This window comes from Pristiophorus japonicus, chromosome 2 (genome assembly GCF_044704955.1).
Source record: "Pristiophorus japonicus isolate sPriJap1 chromosome 2, sPriJap1.hap1, whole genome shotgun sequence".
NCBI classification, from domain to species: Eukaryota; Metazoa; Chordata; class Chondrichthyes; family Pristiophoridae; genus Pristiophorus; species Pristiophorus japonicus.
The window spans coordinates 69,337,616-69,351,858 of NC_091978.1; the positions used below are offsets into that span (position 1 = coordinate 69,337,616).

The 14,243-nt window shown below is 41.9% G+C and overlaps 1 protein-coding gene across 1 annotated transcript; it reads right to left on the reverse strand.

Moving 5' to 3' along the window:
* Nucleotides 1-668: 668 nt before the first annotated feature.
* rx3 (retinal homeobox gene 3) lies at nt 669-13,324 on the reverse strand. The gene is made up of 3 exons (XM_070862307.1): nt 13,054-13,324; nt 12,416-12,657; nt 669-1,118 (listed from the first exon to the last, which is right to left on the reverse strand). The coding sequence occupies exons 1-3, from the start codon at nt 13,322-13,324 to the stop codon at nt 669-671; spliced, it is 963 nt and encodes a 320-aa protein (XP_070718408.1).
* Between the last annotated feature and the right edge of the window lie 919 nt (nt 13,325-14,243).

Genomic DNA, 14,243 nt, shown 5'->3' on the forward strand with positions numbered 1-14,243 from the left:
CTGCTAAAAAGTTTAAAATGTTTGAATTATAGTTAATTATATTGTTAAAATTATGCTTCTTTCTTTAACTATTCCACTGAATTATCTCATGGGTTAAACAAGTCATTGGTAGAACAAGGCAGACCTTTATCCCATGATATGAGAAGAGGAAAAAGTCCAAAACTGACAATAAAATTGAAGGTATATAGAACATCTATATTTTTTCACAGCTTTAATCGTTTTCATGTTCTATTTTAATAAAGGATTTATTCATTTTCAGAGTTATGAAAACAATTGTTTGCTAAAAGTTTAGGTCAGAATTACTTTGTTATTTGTGGATCATCCCATTGATCAAATGCAAACATTTTTTTAACAGGGTATTGACTTAAAAAATATTAAAACTGGTTTAAAGCACTAATTTGTGACTTACCGAGTATTCATTTTGGAAACTACAAATCTTATGCAACACAAAATTATTGCATCAACAACAAATGCACAGTTAACAACAAATGTACAAAAAAAAAGCAAATGAATTAAAGGTAAGTTCTTAGGAATAGTTTTCAAAGTTTCTGGTGCTTTGACATGTAATGTGACCTTTCCACATCCCAATTTAAAACTTACAATCAGCTTTTTAAAGAATTATAAAGATTATGAATAGACATCTCTGCTTATGTTCTCCACCACCTCCCTCAGATTGTCTGCCAACTTTTCCCAATGAATTGGATGTGTTCCTTGGCTTTCATTCTTAGGGAAGCTATACTGGAGTTTCTCTGTTCTGCATCTTCCAGAGGAAATTTGTCCACATAAGGGGTTCCACACTGGAAGGTTGAGGGATTGATGGCACCCATAGGTTGCAGGGTGTGGCTCATGGGTGGGGAATTCAGGAAAGGTGGAGGAGTATAGCTGCTCTGCAGACCCTGCGTTGTGGACATGAAACCTGGAAGGCTCTGTAATGCAGTTGTGCTGGATATTGGTGCAGTGAGCCAAGGATCCAGTGACAAGTTGCTGTTCAGGGTGCCCATGGACGAAGACTGTGAAGATCTGTTGAAGGAAAGCATGGGTGAATCCTGAAGTTTCATTGCACTAGCTTCCAGTTTTTCTTGCCTCCTCCACTTGGCTCTTCTGTTTTGAAACCATACCTGAAATAAGAGCATTTTGGTTTTAACATAAATAAAATGTGTGATACAATGTATCCCATTTATTCTGTCAGTTCCCCTCCCTCCTCCCCACCCCCACCCCCAAACAGAAGTTGACTGTTGGAGGATCTGCTTCCCATAGCTGAATATTTCCCCCTTTTCTGGCTCACAGTGCCGCATTAAATTGTGGTGCCATCCTGGCTTAGATCAGCTAATTCAGCGTAGACTATGAGGAACACGAATATTTTAAAGAAAATAACTCCCATGGCTAGCAGTAGAGAAAGATACACAGCCAAGGATATTTTCAGCAATCACTGCTGTAATATATGCACCTATGAGTATACTCACAGGTTTGTCGAGCTGTTGTGCGACATATTTTTTCCGCCAGCAGTACTGCCTCAATTATGACATGCAGCTCCTATTTGTGAGCCTGGGGGCATCAGGACCGCCATGCGGGGGCTGCCTGTCTTTTACCAGGAACTCATCAGGGTCTGGATCAGAGTTGCCACCAAGCACAGCTCTCTCCCATCTGAAGTGGCGGCTGTCCTGCAGGAGCCGCTGCTCAGGAATCCGTATTTCCACGACCGCGGTTTTAGGTGGCAGGTGGACGAGAGGGCTGTGGCTGGCGAGGTGACCAGGGTCAGGGACCTGCTCGATGGTGGAGGAGCGGGCTGGATGGCACCAGACATGCTGGCACGGTGCCTATCCTGGGCCGACGTCCGGCATGCGGCCAATGCCATCGAGTCACTAAAAACACACTGGGCCCTGACTCCGTTAGGTGTGTCGAGGAGGCTCAAGCGCGTGGGGAGATCCCGTCCGAACTGACCCCCATCCGGACAGATTCCTCATCGGCGACAAGCCCCGAAACCTCCCTCGGGAGCCGGCGCCTCACAACTTGAGCCTCTTCCGGGAAATCCCCTCCGTGCCTTTCAGTTCTGCGTGGAGGGGATTCCTGTATGGGCTGCTCTTGCACTCTCTCCATGTTGCCATCCTCGTCTGCCATCTGGACAAGCCATGGCGCACCATCTTGCCGTTCGGAGGAGACGGGGGTCCCCAATGGAGTGCTCTCTATATGGGAGTCCTCCCTTTATTTATTGGGGACTTGGCCTGGAGCAGTCCAGTGCAATAAGTTTTTAAGTCGGTTCACGGACTTCCAAATCGTCTGTAATTTCTGTGGTCTAGAGGATTCCATGTTCCATGTGTATGTTGTATGTGTGAGGTTGCAGCCCCTCTTCCATTATTTGAAGGGGCTACTCCTCAAATTCTGGTTGCACTTCAGTCCCACACTCCTGATCTTTGGGCACTGTGTGTGGAGGGGAGCGGGCAGGGCGAAAGGCCTCTACGTAGGACTGCTCCTGGGCATGGCCATGGTGGCCATCAACTGGCCCAGGCAGCGGGCGGTTGAAGGGGTCGTTCAGCCCGATTGCCTGCCTCTCTTCCGCGGTTCCATCCGAGCCAGTGTGCCCCTGGAGATGGAGCACGCGGTGTCCACCAGTACGCTTGTGGCCTTCCGCGAGAGCTGTGCACCGGAGGGACTGGAGTGCATCATCACCCCCGGCAACCAAATTTTAATTTGGTTTAAGGTTTACAATAAAAAGTTAATGTATTTAAATTGTCGGTTTTAGTGCCCCCCACTTTAATCAGGGAGCACTTGATTATTGTTCCTACAAAAATAGTTGTAGAGCTGTTGTATTGTGAGTGACTTCGCCAATCACATAATGTTCAAAAGACTCAATAAAATCCCTGTTAGTTGGGTCTAGGTCATTCACGATGAGGTATGCAGTTGTGAGCCTTGTGGATGAACTGGTAATGTGTAGTGTGATTGTTAAACCTTTGGTAATAAACCAACTAGTTCTTAATAGCAATGTGTTGCTATGAAATCTTAAGCAAAAAACCCATGAAGCAAATACATTACAACTGCTACTAGGCAGAATGGAAATAAAAGAGGTGTTGACTATGACTCCCAAACTGACATGTATAGGTGACCACCTATAAATCATCTCTCTATTGTCCTCATTTCCTAGTCATTCACTGATTGTTCTCTTTCATTTTATTCCTAGTTAATGGCGAAAAGTACAAACATGAATATAATAAAACCACAGCTGAGCGGGGAATCAAAAGGTGTGCACTAAACATGGAGTAGGCAAAAATAAAACAAGATTCAGGGAGTTCATATAAAAGAAAGGTTGTCTACTATTAGTTTTATTCATGTATTATCGGAGTGTTATGAAGCATTAAAAGAGCCGGACAAATATTTATGAGGAGCGAACCAAACATCCTAACTCTCATCCAGAACAAAATCTGAATCGGCGTTCAGACTAATCCATGTCATATAATGTGTGTGAATGAAGGGCACACATTTTTTAAAATTCTGCAATTAGTTTTGTATTAAGTAATTTCTCATTCATTTTTATACCTCTCTTTTGTCTTTTTTGACAAAAAAAATGAATCAACATAAAATTGTTGCTAAGTTATTTGGAAATACATACCTTAGTCTGGTTTCAGCTGTCTCTTGCACTGTATAACTGTTCATTTAAGATGCAAAAATCACACTTAATTTGTGTTCACACTAGAAATTACTATTGTTGCTGCATATGGAGAAAATTTTTATGTGGCTGAAAAGGTTCCAGCCTGGCAGGGTCTTTGGTGATTCTGCTTGGTTCCGATTTGCAACTGCGCTTAAATACACAGGCATAAAGTGCAGATAGGACACGCGGTAGATTAAAATAAACTTTGGGTAAGTTTAAAAATGTTCCAGGAAGTCCAAGGATCACTTGAACTCCTTTGAACCTAATTCGGACTGCACTGGAGTTATATTCCATGTGGTAGCAAACTGGAACAGTGCAACATTGCCTCCTTGAGCTGGTCTCACACCGTTCCCCTCCAACATCAGGTCAGGAACTGACCTTGGATTTATACCGTCAATTTGGAATTTCTATTAAGTGTATAAACACATTCGAAGAGAAGTTAAATATACATACACTGCTACATTATATTGTATTTGTCTGTACGAAATTTGTATAATATTAACAAATTTTCTATGTTTCTATAGTCCTTACTACTAGGGGGATCAAGGGGTATGGCGAGAAAGTAGGAATGGGGTACTGAAGTTGCATGTTCAGCCATGAACTCATTGAATGGTGGTGCAGGCTCGAAGGGCCGAATGGCCTACTCCTGCACCTATTTTCTATGTTTCTATGTTTCTCAATCTAACCTGCAAAATTGCAAACCCATCAGCCTAATATAAATATCTGATCAAATAATTGAATCAAGTATCGAGAAAAAACTGATATGAGAATGATCTAGTAAATAAAACCAACATGGCTTTTAAAAGGGAAAGTCTTGGCCAAGTGATTTCCTTCACTTTTTTAGGAAAAACACATGGGGACATTCAAGTTGAGCAAAGCAGCCAAAACAAAAGAAGTTGGATAAAATCAGTACAGAAAAGTGTTGGATGCTGCATATTGGAAGAAAACAAATGAATGCAATAAATATTCTATGGATTGTGTAGAAATGACTGAAGGTGAAGCACAAAGCAATCTGGGGGTGATAGCAAGCTTGACACTTAACACATCAAATCATTGGGACAGCAATAAACAAACAGTAGGTAACCTTTGGCATTGTTGCCAAATTAAGTTAATTTAAGGGTTAAGTTATGGCAGGAGAGCACAGACACCCCCCACCCCCACCCCCACCATGTCATGCTCCTCCTGTGCTATGTGGGAAATCAGGGACGCTTCCAGTGTCCCTGACTACTATATCTGCAGGAAGTGTGTCCAGCTGCAGCTCCTGACAGACCGCATTGCGGCACTGGAGCTGCGCATGGATTCACATCCGTGATGTTGAGGATGTCATGAATAGCACGTTTAGTGAGTTGGTCACAAGGCAGGTAAAGCTTACACAGACAGATAGGGAATGGGTGTCCAGCAGGAAGAGCTGGGGAAGGAAGGGGTCCCCTGCGGTCATCTCCCTCCAAAACAGATATACTGTTTTGGGTACTGTTGGGGGCGATGGCTCATCAGGTAAAGGGAGCAGCAGCCAAGTTCATGGCATCATGGGTGGCTCTGCTGCACAGGAGTGCAGGAAAAAGAGTGGGAGAGCTATAGTGATGGGGATTCTATTGTAAGGGGAATAGATAGACATTTCTGCGGCAGCAAACGAGACTCCAGGATGGTATGTTGCCTCCCTGGTGCAAGGGTCAAGGATGTCTCGGAGCTGCTGCAGGGCATTCTGGAGGGGGAGGGTGAACAGCCAGCTGTCATGGTGTATATAGGTACCAACGATATAGGTAAAAAACAGGATGAGGTCCTACAAGCTGAATTTAGGGAGCTAGAAGTTAAATTAAAAATTAGGACCTCAAAAGGTAGTAATCTCAGGATTGCTACCAGTGCCACGTGCTAGTCAGAGTAGGAATAGCAGGAAAGTTCAGATGAATATGTGGCTTGAGGAGTGGTGCAAGGGGGAGGGATTCAAATTCCTGGGAGAGGTGGGACCAGTACAAACCAGATGGTCTGCACCTGGGCAGGACCGGAACCGATGTCCTAGGCAGAGTGTTTGCGAGTGGTTTTGGGGGGGGGTTTAAACTAATATGGCAGGGGGATGGGAATCTACACAGGGAGGCATAGGGAAGTAAAAAGGGGGCAGAAGCACAAGGTGGAAGGAGAAAAACAAGAGTGGAGGGCAGAGAAGTCAAGGGCAAAAATCAAAAAGGCCACATTACAACATAATTCTAAAAGGATAAAGTGTTAAAAAAAACAAGCCTGAAGGCTCTGAGTCTCAATGCGAGGAGCATTCGTAATAAGGTGGATGAATTAACTGCGCAAATAGCTGTTAACGGATATGATGTAATTGGGATTATGGAAACATAGCTCCAGGGTAACCAAGGCTGGGAACTCAACATCCAGGGGTATTCAATATTCAGGAAAGATAGACAGGAAGGAAAAGGAGGTGGGGTAGCATTACTGGTTAACGAGATTAACACAATAGTAAGGAAGGACATTAGCTTGGATGATGTGGAATCTATATGGGTAGAGCTGCGAAACACCAGAGGTCAGAAAACGTTAGTGGGAGTTGTGTACAGACCACCAAACAGTAGTAGGGAGGTTGGGGATGGCATCAAAGAAGAAATTAGGGATGCATGCAATAAGGGTACAGCAGTTATCATGGGTTATTTTAATCTACATATAGATTGGGCTAACCAAACTGGCAGCAGCACTGTGGAGGAGGATTTCCTGGAGTGTATAAGGAATGGTTTTCTAGACCAATATGTCGAGGAACCAACTAAAGAGCAGGCCATCCTAGATTGGGTCTTGTGCAATGAGAGAGGATTAATTAGCAATCTTGTTGTGTGAGGCCCCTTGGGGAAAAGTGACCATAATATGGTAGAATTCTTCATTAAGATGGAGAGTGACACAATAAATTCAGAGACTAGGGTCCTGAACTTAAAGAAAGGTAACTTCGATGGTATGAGATGTGAATTGGCTAGGCTGTACTGGCGAATGATACTTAAAGGGCTGACGGTGGATAGGCAATGGCAGACATTTAAAGATCACATAGATGAACTACAACAATTGTACATCCCTGTCTATCATAAAAATAAAAAGGGGAAGGTGGCTCAACGGTGGCTAACAAGGGAAATTAAGGATAGTGTTAAATCCAGGGAAGAGGCATATATATTGGCCAGAAAAAGCAGCAAAACTGAGGACTGCAATAAATTTAAATCCAGCAGAGGAGGACTAAGGGAGTGCCGTTGGGCTCAGTGCTGGGACCCCAGCTCTTTACAATATACATTAATGATTTAGATGAAGGAATTGAGTGTAATATCTCCAAGTTTGCAGATGACACTAAACTGGGTGGCGGTGTGAGCTGTGAGGTGGACGCTAAAAGGCTGCAGGGTGACTTGGACAGGTTAGGTGAGTGGGCAAATGCATGGCAGATGCAGTATAATGTGGATAAATGTGAGGTTATCCACTTTGGAGGCAAAAACACAAAGGCAGAATATTATCTGAATGGCGGCAGATTAGGAAAGGGGGAGTTGCAACGAGACCTGGGTGTCATGGTTCATCAGTCATTGAAAGTTGGCATGCAGATACAGCAGGCGATGAAGGCGGCAAATGGTATGTTGGCCTTCATAGCTAGGGGATTTGAGTATAGGAGCAGAGAGGTCTTACTGCAGTTGTACAGGGCCTTGGTGAGGCCTCACCTGGAATATTGTGTTCAGTTTTGGTCTCCTAATCTGAGGAAGGACGTTCTTGCTATTGAGGGAGTGCAACGAAGGTTCACCAGACTGATTCCCGGGAGGAGAATGAGGAGAGACTGGATCGACTCGGCATTTATACAATGGAGTTTAGAAGGATGAGAGGGGATCTCATAGAAACTTATAAGATTCTGACGGGGCTAGACAGGTTAGATGCGGGAAGAACGTTCCTGATGATGGGGTAGTCCAGAACCAGGGGACACAGTCTTAGGATAAGGGGTAGGCCATTTAGGACTGAGATGGGGAGAAACTTCTTCACTCAGAGAATTGTGAACCTGTGGAATTCTCTACCACAGAAAGTTGTTGAGGTCAGTTTGTTAGATATATTCAAAAGCGAGTTAGATGTGGCCCTTACAGCTAAAGGGATCACAGGGTATGGAGAGAAAGCAGGAATGGGGTACTGAAGTTGCATGATCAGCCATGATCATATTGAATGGTGGTGCAGGCTCAAAGGGTCGAATGGCCTACTCCTGCACCTATTTTCTATGTTTCTATGTTTCTATGTTTCTATGTTAATTCTCTTGCTAGGTCAGTTGAGTAAAATCAGAAGATATCAGGCTAAAACAGGTCTGATCAGACTGTTGGTTACAAAGACATAATGGAAACTTGAAAGACATAGGAGCGATACAGAGAAGAGCTACTGGGTTTATTAAAGGATTGAGTTATAAGGAAAGTCTGGACAGCCTGCGCTTTTTAATCTTGGAAGAAGGAATATAAAATATATTGATAAAGTTAATCCAGAGCATTACTTCAAAGTATCCCAGAATACTAGAGATGTAGGTAAAACTGGTGAAAGGAACATTTATGACAAATGTCAGGAAGAACTGTTTCAGGCAAGGAGAATGAACACTAAGAATGGTCTTCTCGGTAGTGAGTGGAGGTCAAGACCTTAGATTCATTCAAGAGATAATTTCATGATATGGAAGGAATGCAAGTTTTTATTTATTGTGGATGGTTGAGCTAAGGTGGCCATGATTTCCATCTTCATTATGACCTTGTGATAGCATTATATAGGAACCTATTCTACAAATACATTGCTAATTTTCTTCCCTTAACTCTTTCAACTTGTCAGCGGGTGATTCTTGCTAAAAAGGTATGCTGACCATTGTGCATACAGTTACAACTCAGATATAGAAAGTGAATGTGTGCAGATTATAGCGGATGTTTAAGATTAGCAAACCGTCCATGACCTCCACATCAAAGTGACATTATTTGGCCAACTAACTAAGAGAGCGTGCAACCACAAATTGCAGAAATGGGAATTGTCAAGTAGAAAGTATACTGCGATGTTGAACAATTTTCTCATTTTTTTTAAAGCACGAGATTATCACCATTAAAGCTATTGGCGCAGAATGTGATGGAATGGGACGTGGTGTGTTAATTTATTTTCCTCACGCTTCAACTCGAACAATCTTTGCGCAGCAAATTGCTGCAAGTGCGAGCTAACAACCGGGCATCTGGGACCTTGGTGAACGCTGGGACCATCAGTCTATCTCCGTAACCGATGAGCTTCAAGGATAGACAATGAAATAGAGGAAGGACAGAGAAATCGGGCGAATTAGTGTCAAACTAAGTACAGAGTAAGAAATAAAGAGGGATAGAACGATTGGATTAAGAGGAAAAGAGGCAGAAAGGAAAAGTAAGATAAACAAATTCATTTAATGTTTAAACTTTCTGCGGCAATGTTTTTAAAACTCACGGGGAGATTGACAGCGAGCTCCCGTTTTCGCAAGTCTAACAGCGAAGCGGGGCAAATTGTCCAGCAATTTGTTCCAATTCACAACTCGTGGGGTATCTCTTCCTCGTTACAAATTGCTGGGTTATTTACACACAAATAATGGTGTGTGCATTAAACTCGCCATTATTTTGCCAGCTAATTCTGGGCAATTATTTTGGCCTGGCTTATTTCCATATCCTTTAAATGTTCAACTGAAAAATGAGGACAATTTGAGAAAAGGGGTCTTCTCCACCCACCCACGCACACAGCACTGCTGGTTTTAGGCACATGAATCCGTTGAACTCACCCCAGGCCATTCCGAAATGTAAACAACTCTCAATTTAGGAAACTAGCCTGAAACAGACGAGGAACTCGCTGGAAAAGGGGCTACTACTGCTTCGAGACTCTTCTCTTTAAAAGCTTAATTACATTACAGCTACTATGCCCGGTTTAGTTGCAATTCCTTGATCCGCATTTATACAACCAGCCTTGAAATGTTTAGTAAAATTATCAACCAATTTCCGATACCGGCTTATGTATGGCCTAACTGCTGGAAAAGTATTCTTTTAAAGTTTTGAAACTATTTAATGGCAGGTATCAGTAAAGGCAAACTACATTTTTGCCTATTTTGATTCCTGCATTAATGCGGCGGTGGAATCACTTGTTTAGAGTACCTGACCTATATATGTTTTTGTTGAATTTGAAATGTTTACAACAGACTGTAAATAAAAAAGCAAGATGCATTTGAGTCTCGGAGATACACAGGCATAGATTTAACAAGTGGAGATCTTCTCATTTCTTCACCAGTTGATTGTATGCTAACTACTTTGAATTTTACTTTAAGCGGTTTTTCCTCGGGTGTTACTTCAATGTGCCAAAATTTACTTTGCAAATTCGTAGTCTAGAACGATATTTGATGATAGAAAAGGTTAGAACTAATAAAATAACTCCCCACTTCGACTCCCACATGGTACAGTTCAGGCGCTTAGATCGACAGGCCAGCCCATCATTACTAGCATTTATCTTTTGGCGTTAATACTTTGTAATGAAAGCACCATTTCAAAGAAGTTGCTGCAGGAGAGTAGGGGATAGGTTAAAATAATGTGTTCTTTAGGCGAAAAGGGTTCATAGCGAACTGTTTTAAAGAAAATAGAAACGCAAACCCTACAAGATTGTTCACAATTGATGTTTAGTTCCGGGAAGAAAGAAATACAGTGCACTACAACTCTACGGAATTTTAAAATCCCAAATCTCAAATCTACCCGATTAAGAACAGCTGACGTTACACAGCTAAGAATCTTTTATAAATCAGACTTTCAACAAAAACTTTTCCCAACTTGAACAAAACGAATTTATTACATTGTTTATGGCAATACCAAATCATTTAATTCCGCGTGACCCTCTTTGCTATGTTCTATGCCGTTTGCATTTAGTGTAGGAGATTTAACCCACTGATTACTTACTGAACTGGCGTTGCTTGTATTGGCTGCAAACAGGTTTACATTACGTACTGACTATATGTAGCTTAGGCGGATTGCAATATTGCAACAAATTTTAAGACGGGATAGGATATATTGGGCTTTCAGAACATGCATTGAGTGGGGTCTTACATAATTAGCGAGATTTACAAGATTAAACGCAGGATTAAACAACTCTGATATTTTCTAGTTTTCTGAATCACTAATTTTCAGATACTAGAATAATCAATAACTATGAATACTGTTTAAAAGTTTCTACTTAGCACCGCCTGGGATTAATAAAAACTTGTCAAATTGTACACAAGTTTTTATTTACCTAACCCAACATGCCAATCCGGAGTTTGTTGTCAGGAAATCGGTTCTTTAAGGGCTGCAAACGTGCTGTATCCCATCTGAGAGGAAATTATGGTTATTTTTAAATGATATATTTTGCGCGCATCCCTTTGGTGAAGACACCGTAGAGATGAAAAGAAAAACAGCGAATTACTGAAAATATTAACTAAAACCATAGAATGGGAATGCAAAACAGCCCAGTTGGCATTTTTCTCTCTCAGAAATGGACTGTACTGATGTGCATGTCCATTATTCCAGTTAATTTAGCCGATCTATTCAACGGATATTACTGTATATGTTTCACTGAACATTATCGTCGATTACGTTGCACATACTTCAATAAGTATCACGTGTAACATTTCAAGTGTAAAGGGACTTTTTCCTGCAAGGATACATTCGGCACCACTTACAATCTTGTTTCGATCAAAAAAAAAGTGGCATTTCTACCGCCTTTTATAGCCTGGCGGTTTCAGGAACGAAATCGACAAGCAAACCCCTGACTCGATATTTCTTCTACACCAATGTACATTCATGTACAATGATAGAGCTTACCCGATCTGTAGAATGCATTCGTAATTTGCTTGCGACGTTTTTAAGAAGAAACGGTTTTAGACGTTTTGGGGGTCGTGGGAGAAGATTGGACGATTAAAACAAGTATAATTTGAATATTGAAAGTTGAAATTATACCATTAAAGGATTCCTTACCATTAATTAACAAATGTGTCAGCTTTAAAATTCAATTTGAATACTAAACTCATGAACTTACAAAGGTTGCAACACTGAAAGTGTTAAAAGGGACAAAGTGTTAAAAAGATTACTTAGGAAGAGCCAGGACATTGTTACTATCATCATATTTACATACAGAACGACCTAACGGACTTACAGTTTTACACTATGGTCGGGTGATTATTGTGTGATCGTTCATATTTACCCCAGTTTGACTTTCAGAACACTGATCACCGGGATCAGAAGTTATCTGACAGCGAATAACTGTCGGGATGAAGTCCTCAGAATATTGCATTTCCCCTAAAATCACAACGCCCTCCCGCACACACCCACATACTGATTTTACAGCACAGTTATTTAACAGAGGAAATGCACATAGTCTAGAGGTGTTCAACATTATGAGGGGTCGAGACAGAGTAGATAGAGAGAAACTGTTCCCATTGGTGGAAGGGTCGAGAACCAAAGGATATGGATTTAAGGTGATTGGCAAAAGAACCAAAGGCCACATGAGGAAAAACTATTTTTCTCAGCGAGTGGTTAGGATCTGGAATACACTGATTGAAAGGGTGTTGGGGTTATGCTCAATCGTGGCTTTCAAAAGGGAATTGGATAAGTACCTGAAGGGAAAACATGTGTAGATCTAGGCCTCCTTCTGTGCTGTAATCATTCTATGATGCATTTTTTTACATTGAGAATCCGAGGTGAAGGGCCGAGGTCCATAGTGCAGAGCACGACCAAACGATGCAAAGGCTAGGACACAACACGGAAAGAGAAATCAGTGGTGTCTCACCTGCACCCTAACCTCAGGTAGGTTGACTTTCATGGCCAGTTCCTCTCTGCTGTACACATCTGGGTAATGAGATTTCTCAAAGGCTCTCTCCAGCTCGTGGAGTTGGTATGTGGTGAATGTTGTTCGGTTTCTCCTGTGTTTCTTCTTGGGTTGGTCGCCATCCATTAGATTATTCTCATGTTGCTTGGTTTTCGCTATGTCCGGCCGGAGACTTTCCCCACTGTTGTTTGTACTGAAGTGATCTGATCCCAACAGAAGGCGGCACATTTATTTGGTGTGTTTTCATTTTTATTGACATTATAATTTACAGCCGTTTTTTCGCTTTATAATAACGTATTTTCAAATTACAATAGAGTTTGAAAATAAGAAAATAATTAAAAGTTTCAAAGTTCACAATTGCAGTAGTTACAGCCATTTTGTTTAATGGGAACAAAATGAATCTTCACTACAGAATAAAACTTTAATTTAATCGTCGCGAGGTAATTGTACAAATGGACTGAATTTAACCCAAATATGAATTTAATTTTTACATTTACACACCACTTTGAAGCCATTAGTGTCGATGAATTGCGCTTACTTGCCCTGAATAGAAAGGTATGATCGATACCTTAATTCAAATTAACAATACACGTTCTTACCGTCAAAACTTTCGGAGTTCTCTTGTTCGTGCTTTAAATTGGACATTCGGTTGAAACAATCCCGGCCATTGCTTTTTCCCGCTTCTTCCACATTCCTGGAATTTCTACTGGAAGTGAAGGTGGAATGGAGAACCGAGTCTTCCTTCGTAAATCCCAAAATCGCGTCGATGCTGTGGACCCTGGAAGACGCGGCCCCCGCACCTCTCCCCAAGCTCCCAAACGGCGACAAACTTTCCTCCATCACGTTGCTGGCGGAGCTGAGGAACCGCATGAATGATCACTTATTAAACAATAATTAGCAACCGACTGTCCTTCAGAAAAATAACGGAATTCAGTTTTCGCTCGCTCTATCTTCAAAATGTCACTTATTTCTTGCTTAATAATAATGTTTCGGCTTCTAGGCTTTAATGTCAGGGCGGCTCCCGCCGATTCTGCTGTTGACTTCTTTTAGAGAAAGTCGTTTCATTGCTTTATTTCTGTCAGAAATGAATGGCTGAAGGAAGTGTCCAGATCGCAGGGGGAGATTTAGTGGGAAATATGGTGAGGGGTCGGAGTTGTGCGCTGCAGGAAAGCACCGTTGGAGGATTTTTGCTCTTGTAGAATAGCCTTCACCGCGCTAGCGACCACAACCTCAGAGTGGAGGTAATAACTGGCTCACACCCATTCCCAGCCGCCTCCCGCCGAGCTGTCCACAGATTTCCTATCGGCTGAGATCCTGTTACTAAGGACTTCAAGCACCTGCTTACTTGCTGCTCAGGGTGGCAGCTCCAAACTTCTTTCTTGCACTTCTGTGCAGCCTCTGCCGCCACTGTTCCTTATAAATCTTGGACCAATCTTTGCGTCTCCCAGCTGTCGCATCGATGAAAGAGTGGGGGGAGGGGCGGGTGGGGATTAGAGCAGAGTTTGTTCAAATAGAACAAAATCGGACAATTGCACATCCTTCGTAAATACACAGATTACCGATGTATGATTTATTTAAAACACAAATTATAACTCAATCCTTTCATAAACTCAGTGGCTCTTTCAGAGTATAACGAAATATGCCCTGTCGTTTTATATCTATACAAGGTAATACTAAATAAAAGTATTGTGATAGTCCAGATTATTTAAGGTAGCCACATTGGAACATCTAAAGAAAATTAATATTAAAATGGAGCCGAGTTTAGAACTACACTCAGCAAGTTTCACAA